Here is a 13,719-nt window from a genome sequence, read left to right as displayed (position 1 = left end):
ATTCAAAATAGAAAGGGCAAAATCACAAAGTTGAGAAAACAAGGACAAAACTTTCTTTTAGAGACTGACGCAGTAGCGTAGCCACTAGCCACAGTGCTGAAAGTCTCAACTCTCAACAACAGCAGGAACGGATAGACATAGAGGGGAGCACAGGGTAAGGGCCACCGGATCCGTCCCCGTGGTCTTTCCCGTGCGCCGCGCGTGAACGAGATGGGTTTTGATTTCATTTTCACGCCCTCTTCCAAAGTCCATTGCTTCCCGCGGGCGGGCGACCCCACCCGCACGACGTCGCGAATGACCCGTCTCCACTTGTCGGCGGAGCCCCCTTGGCCCTTGCGCCCAACGCCCTTCCAACACCTCTCCCCAGCCCCCGCTATAAAACCCGCGACGCCGGCCGAGGGCACCCCCAACACGGTCGCACGACTGTATAATTGTGCTCGCTCGCCGGCCCCAGGGACGTGACACATCGCACGGCCGAAGCCGCTTGCTGCTTTTGCCGCCCCCTGCCGTGCCGCCCGTGAGGCCGGCAGCTTCGCATGAGGAGGAGGAGGATGGGGGCACTGCACGTCGTCGGTGAGCCCAGGGTCAGCTTCCAGCAGCAGCCTGCTGCAGTCGTCGCCAAGAACGGCCACGGCGCCGTGGTCGAGGAGATCCACGGCCTGATCCGCGTCTACAAGGACGGACACGTCGAGCGCCTCCCGGCGATCCCGACCGTGCCCTGCACGTGGGGCGGTACCGCTCCGGACGCGCCGGGCGGCGTCGTCGCGAGGGACGTGGTGGTCGACCCGGCCACGGGGGTGTGGGCGCGGCTGTACGCCCCGATGACGACGACGACGACGTCCGCGGGGGGCGGAGGCACAGGCAGGCCTCCCGTCGTGGTGTACTTCCACGGCGGCGGGTTCTGCGTCGGGTCCGCGGCCTGGAGCTGCTACCACGAGTTCCTGGCGCAGGTCGCCGCGCGCGCTGGCTGCGCCGTGATGTCCGTGGACTACCGCCTCGCGCCCGAGCACCGCCTGCCCGCCGCGTTCGACGACGGTCTGGCGGCCGTGCGGTGGCTGCGGCACCAGGCCCAGGCCGCGGCCAGCCTCGGCGCCGCGGCGTGCGACGACCTCTCGTGGTGGCGGGCCCGCTGCGGCTTTGACCGCGTGTTCCTCATGGGCGACAGCGCGGGCGCCAGCATCGCCTTCCACGTCGCCGCGAGGCTCGGGCAGGGCCACCTCGGCGCGCTGTCCCCCTTGACCGTCAGGGGCGCCGTCCTGATCCAGCCTTTCTTCGGCGGCGAGGCCCGCACCGCGTCCGAGAAGAACATGGCGCAGCCGCCACGGTCGGCGCTGACGCTCCCGACCTCGGACGGCTACTGGCGGCTGGCGCTGCCGGGCGGAGCCAGTCGCGACCACCCCTGGTGCAACCCGCTGTCCCGCGCCGCGCCGCGCCTGGAGACCGTCCCGCTGCCGCCGCTCCTGGTGTGCATCTCGGAGATGGACATCCTGGGGGACCGCAACCTGGAGCTGTGCAGGGCCATGCGCAAGGCGGGCAAGTGCGTGGAGCAGGCCATGTACGGCGGCGTCGGGCACGCGTTCCAGGTGCTCCACAACTGCCACCTGTCCCAGCCGCGGACGCAGGAGATGCTGGCGCACATCAAGGCCTTCGTCAGCGCCAGGTAGCAGCAGCAGCAGCCGCCGCCTCCGTTCGTCTTCGTTGGACCCTAGCTAACACTCGCCGTCGCCGTGTTAATCAATCCACCATGCATCCACCACCTAATCCTAATCCAATCGAAGAGTAGATGCCGTGTAAGCAACCAGCCATGTGCAGTACTGTATCAGTAGTATGTGACTTTGAGTCAGCTACGTGTATTCCAGCAAAAAGCTAGCGTCCAATGCCCAGCCCGGGTTGTTGTAGCGGTGTCGGAAAGCAGAAGCTTATCACTACCTTACCTGGTCGCTCCATATATGTTATGTATGATCTGCTGTTCATTTCTTCTCTTGTTAAGAAAGCCTGAATGCCTGATGGTATTTTTAACTCGCGGTGCCGTCGTCATCGATTCATGGTGTCCCAGCACGGAAACCACAGGAATGTCCAGGGCAAATCCTTCCGCCGGTCCGGCGCTTTCTGCTTTTCGCAGGCATCATGAAGTGAACAAACAAGTGTTTCTTTCCCTGTCTCCGTGTTCGGAAAGGCGATCTTCTCCGATTACTAGAGTAGTACCAGGCTAAATGGTGGCCGCCTTTGTTATGTTACTTATTATACTAGCTCTACAATTCTCTAGGCTAGGCACACGCACAAGGCACAAGGCACAAGGCACAAACCAACCGGTTGGTTCCTCCTCAGATCCAATAGGCGACAGCATAGAATCTGTGGCCGCTTCCCGACGCTGCCGTGCCATGATGGACAGGTGCCTTGCGTCCTCAGGCCATCACAAGATGCCCAAGGCAGCAGCGAGCGAGTCGCAGGCCGGCAGAGAGCACAAGCAGACGGGCGACGGCTACTGGCTACTACCACCAGACAGAGGGAGGAGTACGTCGTCCTCGTCCCCGCTTGCCGCGCTCGTGCCGGAGGGTGCCTCGAGCCCTCGAGTACATGGTTTCGGCAGCTAGCAGCAGCTTGCGAATTGAAGCGCACGCAGCGTGCCTGTCATTGGCTTGCCCGGGCTCATCAGTCTCGCCACCAACCACATCATGGCATGGCCGCAGCAGCTGATTTCGCGTGCAAGCAGGCCAAACATCATGTGTGATCATGTCTGCATAAATGTTCAGAAAACGCATATCTACAACAGGTTGCCTCTTCGGATATTTGTATAATTGTGGAGGATGCCATAATTCTTGTACTGTACGTTGTTTCAGGTCAAAATGATCTATCAAAGGATATATAGTTTATTTGACAGTAACACATGCAGGGGCCTACGTACCCAATGGATGGATGTCACAATGAGTCTGTAACCCGTTTCGAAAGTGGACTAGCCAGGCTGATGAAAGTTCAGACATGGTCACCTGAAGCTGCCAAGAGCACTCACTAGTCACTACACAAGACGAGAAAATGTGAAGAAACAAAGAAACGAGATTCCCATTTCCCACGAGAAATGTTTCAATCAGCGAGTCGGAGCACGTCTCTGTTTAGCCTTCCCTTACTTTCGAAAGCTCCGGTAAAGCTCTCACAATTCCTCCGTCAGGAATCCGCCGCGGGACGCCTTTACAGTCAGCACGGCCATAACAGCAAGACAGCATTCCGCGGTTTTGCAGCAGATCAAAATCGTTATGGCACCGACGCGATTGTGATCCGATATTCCACCGGGCATTGCAGATCGTCTTGTATCCTCGCCGAGAATCTCAATCTGCCCGCCAGATCTCTCTCGAGAATCCTGACCTCACCCCTCCCTTCAGCACATTCAGAGTACTGCCGGTCAGAGCAGAGAGCTGCTTCATCGCCTCCTGTTTCTCGCCAAAACATGCCCATCGGACGAGAACGAAAGAAAGAACGAAAAAACTTTGCTCCTCTGAAATATACTCTATAATATTCCCATATCTTTGGCTGATGGAACTACACGCCCGTCCAGTGCAGTCTGCTGACCGCGCGTGCGGTTTGAGCGGGCGTTTTATGCGCTTTCAGCCAGCCTTTCACCCATCTGTCAAACCGACATGGCGGCGATGTCAAACCCGGATGCTGCAGAGCTCCATGATGGCCATGCTTACTGATTGGCCGGCTGATCTTATCCTCCTTGCAGATGCACGCTTTATTTGGGGCTTCAAGTTGCATGCGCACATGTGTTTGGAAATTGGAGATGCATGTATCGATCAACAGTACTACGATATCTTTGAGCAGATCATCTGAAGGAATCAGAATAGATCAAGAGGAGGAATGGAAGAAAAGGGAGGGGGGGAGGGGAGGAGAGAGAGAGAGGGAATGGAGTATTCAGGCACATGCATGTCACCGAAGCAAGTGATGCCGGATTGGAATTTGGAAATGCCGACCGAGTTGAGACATATCTTCTCTATATATATATCTCGTTCAAAAAAAGAGAGCTGATTTTAGCCGAGAATGATCACTCTATGTGTGGGCACATTAACTCGATCTCACGTATCAGGCAGGCAGCAGCACTGTATCAGGATCTGGCAGCAGGAGAAACGAACTGGAAAGCATGCAACTCGAATATATCAGAAAATCTACACAGAGAAATGAAGACACAACGTCGCCATGCAGGATGGAGAAAAGTGTATAGTCTAATAACAATAAAGACTATAAATAGCTAGCACGGGTCAGGTGTAAACTGAAGATCATTGGATCAAGAAGAACAAGGTGTTGGCAAGGAACAAACTAAAGCTGCTTAGACATAGAAAGCCGGATGGATGACAAAAAGACGGCACGCATCGGAAAGGAAGTCGTCCTCAATGACACAGATGCGGCCATGATGATGAGTGGTAAAGCGAGGGCACGCACGGGCAAAAGCCGCTGATCTAGATGGCATTAAGGCCGGTTAAGAATCTCGCGTTCGCTCGCCGGATGCTAGCTTGACAGGGAAGCAGCATCGGCCACGGAACGAAGGCCTTTGAGGCTTTGACCACACCGGCATATGAGAATGCCATGTCCTCTTCTTCCATCGTCTGTGCGTAGATGCACTGACTGGCTCCATTATGGGCACAAGTAGGAGCTTCGCTTTTGGAATTTGGAGCCACTGATTGATGGTAGAACCCATTATTCTAAAGGAGTTTGCTCCCATTGGATGCTTGGATATTCGCGTTGCGTTGTGCTGAATGCTGATGCGCATATAACCTTCTTCTACTTCCAGGACTGTCGTTCATGCAGACATGCACTGAAAGGTCGATCGAGCGCTTCAAGTGGGAGTGGGAGGTGAAAGCAAGCAAGTATTTGACTACCAAGTTTCAGTATCCTATCACAGAGGAGAGGAGTGCATGCTGTTCTAAGTGGACTTGCAAGGTCTCTAGTCCCTTCGTGAGGAGCCTGGTTTAGGCGAATGAAAGTAACCGCTTTTAGGTGAAGAATATGTGGACACTCTGATCACACTCCAAAAGCACAACGAGGCCTATGTTGTGCGGCGCTGAGATCTATGTGGACACTCTGATCACACATTTAGGTGAATGGAAGTAACCAATTTTCTTCAGTTCGATGTTAAAGTCAAACTTGATCATGACTACATGAGGAACATGTTCTCTGAACTAGTACGGCACTATTTTCTTCTGATAACGTACCATGTCTAGAAGAGAAACAATTTGCCTGGTCTGAACATGGCTTATTTTAGTGATTATTGAGACAAACAAGCTGCAGATGTCAAACTAATAATCTTCAATCTCGACAGCTGTGCTTCAACTCAAAGGATCATTATGGGTTTAAGTACTGCAATACACTCAGATGGAGACTTAAGCTATGATGAACTAGATCGCTTGCAAATGATGCAGTACATACTGTGTACTGACCTTATCTTTCAAAAACTGTGTACTGAGCTTGCAGCGGTCCGAAGACTGCTAAACCTACCGTAATTTTGTCTGTTCTCCATGACCCTGGTGCCTGAAAAGTAATTTTTGATTCACCACTCCTCAACGAACACAGTCGTACTGTATACTTGGATTCATAGCTTTTCATGAGTCTTCGGGCGGGGAATCTGCAAAAAGAAGTGTCCATTTCAACTGGAGCACTGAAGATCCGTCCAAGTAGTAAAAGGAGCTTTGAATGGTCAGAATGAAAAAGGCTACTGCTTTTCGACAGAAAGATAAGTTGAGGTAACAACTGAGGAAGTCCTCAAAATATATTTTGGCACTGAAAAGAAAAACTGAGAATGAAAACGATTTCATTCGCAGCACAGCACCTTTGACTTTCAACGATTAGCTGCGACTCGTGTGAGGTTAAGTCCTATTCGACGTAAATGAGACACAACAGATTTATATCTAATACCTATAACTAATAAAAATATTTATGTTTAATTATACGTTTTTCTCTTTGTTCGTTTCTTTACACAATATGCATATAAAATTATAAATGTTACTCACTCCATCCCAAAAAAAAAATGGTGTTATGGAATATTGGGATGTGTGTTGACAACACTCTTAAGTTTGACTAGATTTATAAAAAATATTAGCAATATTTGTAAGTTTTAAATAAATTTATTATAAAAAAAATATATTCAGTAATTTATCTAATGATACTAATTATGCACCATAAATATTAATATTTTCTTGTATATATTTGATCAAAGTTTAAATAAATTAACTTCTCAAGAAATGAGAACAACACTCTTCGTGGGACGGAGGGAGTATGTAATTTTTCCGATAAATATATTAATCGAGCTGTTCGACTGATGGTTTCTGCGACTGATAAGCCGCCTGAAGCTGATTTGTTGTGAGAGAAAAACACTGTACCATGGCTGATAAGTTCAAGCGAAATGGGCGATAGTGTCTTTTTCTCCGCATTGTACATTAGTGTATATTCAACATGTATTTACTGGAACCTTAAGTCATGGTGGTTCTTTTTTTTATTACACAATACAACTCTGACACTGACAAAGCGCGCATACTCACCCCATGAACGTAACATGTCATGTACTCATGTCTTATGATATCATAAATCTAGATTTTTTCGTTTCAAAAAAAATGAACCTAGATTTTTCTTTTATGAGTCATCGTACATATAGCATGGTACATATAGCAACGCTTACATATATGCATGCACACTTACTCCTATGAACACTGCACACACATCTCGAGATTGATGAAATTACCACGTCTTTCGTTATTGACGGACATGTCTCCTAGCACGCTGCAAGAATAACACTGGTAAATACTAGAATAAATCAAGAAAATGCAAGCACCTGCATAGAGACAACAACCGCAGATGACATGTCCCCAACCAGCAACAGCAACCTAGAATTGTCTCTGGTAAGCAAACTCCAGACATTAACCAGCAACAACGATCACAGAAATTCCCTTTCAGTTCAGGGCCAAAGAATGCTGAATTTGGTGTCACTTGCAATTTTCATATGGTAGCAATTTTTATATAGGCAACTACATCAGTTATTCCTACTGTTGAAGTTGAGCCCCCAGGATGTTCATTTAATCCTCCACTAGAAAGTGCTGCGCGGCCTTGCCGCACAGGCCCAGTATTTGTGAGATGCCAGTGGGCTAGCACCTTGGTGATGAGCGATTGACAACACGGTGTGCGTGTGACGTGTCTCTTGGCAGGTTGTGGTTGCAGGTGACAGGTGGAGACAAGGTACATGCGGCGACGAGTGAAGAACGAAGATAGGATGCCGCGTCGAAAAACCGCGGGGGCGGAGAAGGGCGGATCGAGGCTTGCGTTCGAGGGACAGGCGATCGTGCGGTGTACGTCTACTGTACCTGGCTACATGGCGGGAGGACGTTGAGGGAGGTTTTCGGATTATGCCACAAAATCCGGGGTTCGCTGGTTGAGCCACAAAGCCATGCATCGTACCGGGACGCCCGTGCGGCAGGCGTTGGCCGAAGATGGAAAATTCTGGCGATCGCGATACGATTTCGGATGGTCGTGCGGCGACATCGCGAGGATCACATCGCGGAGATGGAGGGATCGCGGACATCGCGGAATTTGCCATGGAGGACGTAATTGGAATTTACGCCCCTACGTTGGATTTATTTAGCGTAGGGGGTTATGTGAAAATAGGTCGTGCCACCCTTTGGAGATATAAATATGTGGCACCTAGGGTTGAGGAGGTTGAACCCTTTTGGACTCTCGGCGAGTTACTATTCACGCGCGTGAACAGTACCCGTGAACAGTACTCGTGCCCCAGGGTTCCACGGTTCAGTTTTCCTCTCTCCGGTCTAGCCTAGGGTTTGAATTCTAGTGAGTGGTTTTTGTTGATCTCTCCGATTAAGAGAGGGAGGATGTTCGGGCGGAGGCTAGATGCACTTTTGTAAGTTCAATTACTCAATTTAATCTTTCATCTATAATGATTGATCTTGTGCATCTCGATTGGTTCTTTACAATTCTCGTCAGCATCTGACATAGTCTGCTTGTTTTATTTTTATCTCAAGATCCGTAAGTCCGATTGACGTGATTCCAGTTGGGTTAGTTTCGTAATTTCATCTAGTTTAATCTGACAAATTTTTAGGTCGATCGGAGTTACGGATTTTCGTCCACATCAGGTTTACTAGGTACATAGAGTTCTGGCCAGATTTGAAAAACATGATTTAATCAGGTTTTGTGTTTAGGGGAAGGGTTAGAAATTATTTTTGGCTTCCGCGACCATTCACCCCCCCTCTGGTCGCCCGTTTCGATCCTTCATTTGGTATCAAAGCCGGTTTAGGTTTTCTATACCTTAATCGGTGCTGAAAGCTATGGCGACCAATGAAAAGTTTGATGTTCGCGCTCCATTTTTTGATGGGACTGATTATGATTACTGGAAGGCACGTATGACCAACTATCTCAAAGGCAAGTCGCTGAAGCTATGGAAAATCACACAAAATGCCACATATGTGATTCCAGCTGAGGAACCGACTGACGCCGCTGAGATTGGGCTTCTTGAAACAAATCATCGCGCTGTTGCTATTTTACAGGCTTCTATTTGTAAAACTGAATATGATCGGGTTTCTAGTGAAGATCTCGCTTATCAGATCTGGGAGAAACTTAGAAAATATCATGAAGGCTCAAACACTGTGAAAAACCGAAAATTTGAGATTCACCGAAAAGAGTTTGATGCTTTTTGCCAATTGCCTAGTGAGTCTATTGATGACATGTTTGCACGTTTTCAAGTGATTGTTAATAAGATGAAGGCCATGAATAGCAATATGCCTTATGATGATCATGCTAGGGCTCTCAGATTATTACATTCACTTAATGATGAATGGGATATGAAAGTTGAGGCGATCGTTGAATCTGTAGGTTATGAGACTCTCACCACTGATGAGCTTTACAGTAAGCTCAAATCAAAAGAGATCGAAATTGTTTCTAAGCGTAAATTGAAAAATCCCACAGCTGCTTCTTCTTCTGACGTTCCAATGGCTTTGGTTTCTGGAAATAAGACTAACACTAATGCTAATCCAAATGTTTCCAGTTTTGCTTTGTCTTCTTTGTGTCATGTTGCAGATGAGGAGTTGGAGGTGCTAGATGATGATCAGCTTGTACTGCTCTCCAACAAGTTTAAGCGTGTGTATGACAACAGGCGTAATAGAAGACGTTCAGATGGCTGCTTCAACTGTGGTGAGCGAGGACACTTTGCTGCTGATTGCCCAAACAAGCAGAGATCTTTTGAGCAGGGCAATAACTCCTCCAGGCGCCAGGAGAAGTTCAGGGAGAGGAAGAAGAAGAAGGATAAGCAATGGAAGAAAGGCGTACAAAAATACTCTGACAAGCAAGTCGCTAAGGCTGCAAATGTTTTGTTATCTTCTCTTGGACAGTATGTTTCAGGTGGCTCGTCAGACTCCAGCGATTCAGATTCCGAGGATGAGACACCCAAGAAGAAGACAGACGGACTTTGCTTCATCACTGACGCCGGCATCAATGGTGGGATATGTACTATGGCCTTGGAGGGTGATGCATCAACCGACAGCAACGATGAAACTTCTGATGATGAGGTAGATACTTCTGCAGAACAAAGAATAGCTAATTTAACTAAAATTGTTCATAAGCAAAATAAAGTGTTGGCTAAACTTAAAACTGATTATGATAAAACTTGTGCTGAACTAGCTACTCTAAAAAATGCTGCATCTAATCCTGCTGAACCTGATGAATGTGAAGAATGCTCAATTCATATGATTTCGCTTTCTAAATTGCAAACCAAGTATTCTTCCATTGTTGATGATCGAGATAAACTTTATGCTGAACTAAATGAACTTCGTTCTCGGTCGAATTTGCTTGGTACTTGTGTTTCTTGCCCGCTTCTGAAAGTTGACTTGGATAATGCTTTATGTCGGGTAAAATTTTTTGAAGAACACACTTGTCCTGATTTGCCGGTTTGTTTAATTTGTCCAACTTTACGATCTGAATTAAATGTTGCTAAATCACATATTGTTGAGTTGGAAAAACACACTTGTCCGGTTCTTCCTTCATGCCTAACTTGTCCTAATTTTGTTGTTGAAAATAATGATTTAAGGGCCAAACTTGCTGATTTGGAAGAAGAAAATAAGCATTTGAGAACTATTCTTGGTTGGTGTTCTATTCGTGAGCCTCAAATTGGTATGGCTATTGCTCAAATTAAACGGGGTGAGCGTTTTGGTCCCGGTTATGACTTGAAACATGTTTTTGGTGAAAAAAGTGGACCGCTTGTTGATGAGAAGAATCCACCTTTGGCTAAATATACTGGACCACCTCCTAGGAAGGGTTCAGGTGTCACCTCTGATGGGTTGCTAGTTGAGACATCTAGATCTGCTCCTAAAAAGCAGGTTTGGGTGCCTAAGCCAAAACACTTCAAGGGTGTACAAAATACTAAGCCAAATGGTTCTTCTTGTGATCATTTTGCTAAGCCTGTTTTTGTTGCTTCTAGTTCTAATGCTGAGGCTTCTTTCGCTTCTGCACGCAAGCTTTATCATTGTGATTTTTGCAGTCATGATGGTCATCTTTATGAGTTCTGTTATCGGAGGATGCGTGCTGAACGACGTGAGCAGTACCCCACACGTGGTACTCATGATCGTCGTGTTTTTAGATGTGAGCAGTACCCTGTACGTGGTATTCATAATCATCCTGTTTTGAGACGTGAGCCATTTGTTCGCTCTTCTGGTTTTCGCTCACGTACTCATGCTCTTGCACAACATCGGAATGACAGACCACGTTTTCCCCCTCGTGGTTCTCATCGTTTTTTTGAGAACTTTGATTTTGCTAACGCTTCTTTTGAGCAAGTGGCTCAGCACTGGTTTTCATTACATTATCCTAACCCCAGTGTTGAGTCATTAGCTCACCCTCGCTCTCGTTGTTGATTGCAGGTTGGAGGCGAGGAGGACATATGGATAATGGACTCCGGCTGTTCGCGCCACATGACCGGAGATGATAAATGGTTCTCCAGCCTCACCCCCACGAGCGTAAAGGAAAACATCACTTTTGGGGATAAAAGTCAAGGTAAGGTAATGGCGCATGGCTGCATCAAGGTCACAGATAAATACATGTTAAAGGACGTCGCATTGGTAAAGAATTTGCATTATAATTTGCTGTCTGTTTCGCAACTTCTTGAGGATGATTTTGAGGTTCGTTTTAAGAAAGGAAATTCGCGTGTTCTTGATTCTACTGGTAACCTTGTTTGCAAGATTTCTCCTTTTAGACGGATTTTTAAAGCTGATTTTTCTAAATCTTTTGGTGAAACTCGCTGTTTAGTTGCTCATGGTTCCCCCCTGATTTGGAAGTGGCATCGTCGGTTGGGCCACTTGAGCTTTGATTTGCTTTGTCGTTTGAGTTCATTGGATTTAATTGATGGTTTACCGAAACTCAAGTTTGAAAAGGATTTGATTTGTGCTCCCTGCAAACATGGAAAAATGGTTGCTGCTTCTCATGCACCTGTGACTCAAGTGATGACGAGACGACCGGGTGAACTATTACATATGGACACTGTTGGTCCAGCCCGTGTTCGGTCTGCTGGTGGGAAGTGGTATGTGCTCGTCGTTGTGGACGATTTTTCTCGATATTCATGGGTGTTCTTTTTGGAATCTAAGGATGAGGCTTTCTCATATGTTCATGATCTTGTTCTGAAGCTGAAAAATGAGTTGTCAAATAATGCCGTTAGAGCAATTCGCAGTGACAACGGTACGGAATTTAAGAATTCTCGCATGAAAGCTTTTTGTTCAGAACAAGGTTTAGATCATCAGTTTTCCTCACCTTACGTTCCTCCCCAGAACGGTGTTGTTGAGCGTAAAAATCGTACGCTTGTTGAGATGGCTAGGACAATGCTTGATGAACATAAAACTCCTAGACGTTTTTGGGATGAGGCTATCAACACCGCTTGCTATGTTGCTAATCGCATTTTTCTGAGAGCTTTTCTGGGAAAAACATCTTATGAGTTGAGATTTGGTCGACCTCCCAAAGTTTTCCACTTTCGAGTTTTTGGCTGCAAGTGTTTTATATTGAAAAAGGGAAATTTGGATAAATTTGAATCGCGTTCTTCCGATGGGTTATTTTTGGGGTATGCCTTGCAAGGGCGAGCGTACCGTGTGCTTAATCTTGATACTAACCGCATCGATGAGACATGTGAGGTCACCTTCGACGAGACAATGCCTTGTTTTTCTTCTGCTTTTGAGTGTGCAGGTGATGATGAGATCGGGCAGGATATTTTTGAGGATGAGAAAGAGGAAGATGGATGTGACGACGATGATGACGATGATGCCCAGCCTGCGATGCAGGGGGAGCCTGGCGCCCAGCCTGAGCAGGCGCCCTCCACCACTTTGGAGGATGGACCATCGCCGACACGTACATCTACAGCAAAGCCTGCAGCTTCATCGACTGTTGATCATGTACCGGCTGCAGTTGAGGGGGAGGCGATTTCAGAACGTACAGCACCACGACACATTCAGAATCATCATCCTGCCAAGAACATAATAGGTAATTTGGATGAACGCACGACAAGGAACAGAGGTATGAAAAATAAAAATTATTGTGTCTTTGCGCATACTGCCTTTGTTGCCTCTTTTGAACCCCGAGATGTTGGACATGCTTTATCTGATTCTAACTGGGTCAATGCCATGCATGAGGAGTTAGAAAATTTTGCACGGAATCAGGTTTGGGTTTTGGTTGATCCTCCTCCTTCTTGTAAACCAATTGGAACTAAATGGGTCTTTAAGAACAAACAAGGGGAAGATGGTCATGTTGTTAGAAATAAAGCTAGGCTGGTTGCTCAGGGCTTTTCTCAAAAAGAGGGTATTGATTATGGTGAAACTTTTGCTCCTGTTGCTCGTTTAGAAGCCATTCGTATTTTGCTTGCATTTGCTGCTTCACGTGGATATAAGCTTTATCAAATGGATGTGAAAAGTGCTTTTCTGAATGGTTTTATAGAAGAAGAAGTTTATGTTAAACAACCGCCTGGTTTTGAACATCTCAATTTTCCTGATCGTGTTTTTAAGTTGCAAAAGGCTTTATATGGTTTGAAGCAAGCACCTCATGCTTGGTATGCTAGATTGAAAACTTTTCTGCTTAAAAACGGGTTCAAAATGGGTTCAGTTGATAAAACTCTTTTTCTCCTCAGGCAAGGAAATGACACTTTAATAGTTCAGATTTATGTGGATGATATCATTTTCGGTGGTTCCTCTCATGCTCTTGTGAAAAAGTTTGCAGATGTGATGAGTAAAGAATTTGAGATGTCTATGATGGGCGAGCTGAATTTCTTTCTTGGCTTACAAATAAAACAAACTTCGGAAGGTACATTTGTGCATCAGGGAAAGTACACGAAGGATGTCCTGAAGAAGTTTGCGATGGATGATGCGAAGCCAATTTCTACGCCCATGCCGACTAGCGCTGCTTTGGATGCTGATGAGGACGGAGAGCCCGTGGATCAGAAGGAATATCGAAGCATGATTGGGTCGCTGCTGTACTTGACTGCTACGAGGCCAGATATACACTTTGCTGTGTGTATGTGTGCTCGTTTTCAGGCGTCCCCCAGGACTTCTCACCGTCAGGCGGTGAAGCGCATAATGAGGTATCTTCGATTTACTCCTGCATTTGGCCTTTGGTACTCTGCTGCTTCAACTCTCAGTTTGTGTGGTTATTCGGATGCTGATTTTGCTGGGTGCCGTTTGGATAGAAAGTCTACATCGGGTACTTGCCAAT

The 13,719-nt window shown here is 47.2% G+C and overlaps 2 protein-coding genes across 2 annotated transcripts; both read left to right on the top strand.

Moving 5' to 3' along the window:
• Positions 1-414: 414 nt before the first annotated feature.
• On the top strand, positions 415-1,983 carry LOC136540234 (probable carboxylesterase 6). The gene has a single exon (XM_066532238.1). The coding sequence runs from the start codon at positions 537-539 to the stop codon at positions 1,662-1,664; it is 1,128 nt and encodes a 375-aa protein (XP_066388335.1). The 5' UTR covers positions 415-536; the 3' UTR covers positions 1,665-1,983.
• Positions 1,984-8,315: 6,332 nt separating this feature from the next.
• LOC136537307 (uncharacterized) lies at positions 8,316-13,117 on the top strand. Its single transcript, XM_066529326.1, has 6 exons — positions 8,316-9,890; positions 10,896-11,153; positions 11,616-11,706; positions 12,205-12,498; positions 12,598-13,060; positions 13,114-13,117. Exons 1-6 carry the CDS (start codon positions 8,316-8,318, stop codon positions 13,115-13,117), a joined length of 2,685 nt encoding a protein of 894 aa, XP_066385423.1.
• Positions 13,118-13,719: the final 602 nt, after the last annotated feature.

The sequence above is a fragment of the Miscanthus floridulus genome, chromosome 2, assembly GCF_019320115.1.
Source record: "Miscanthus floridulus cultivar M001 chromosome 2, ASM1932011v1, whole genome shotgun sequence".
Taxonomy (NCBI): Eukaryota; Viridiplantae; Streptophyta; class Magnoliopsida; order Poales; family Poaceae; genus Miscanthus; species Miscanthus floridulus.
Note: the sequence above shows the minus strand (reverse complement) of the source record. Positions and strands in the feature narration are given on the sequence as shown.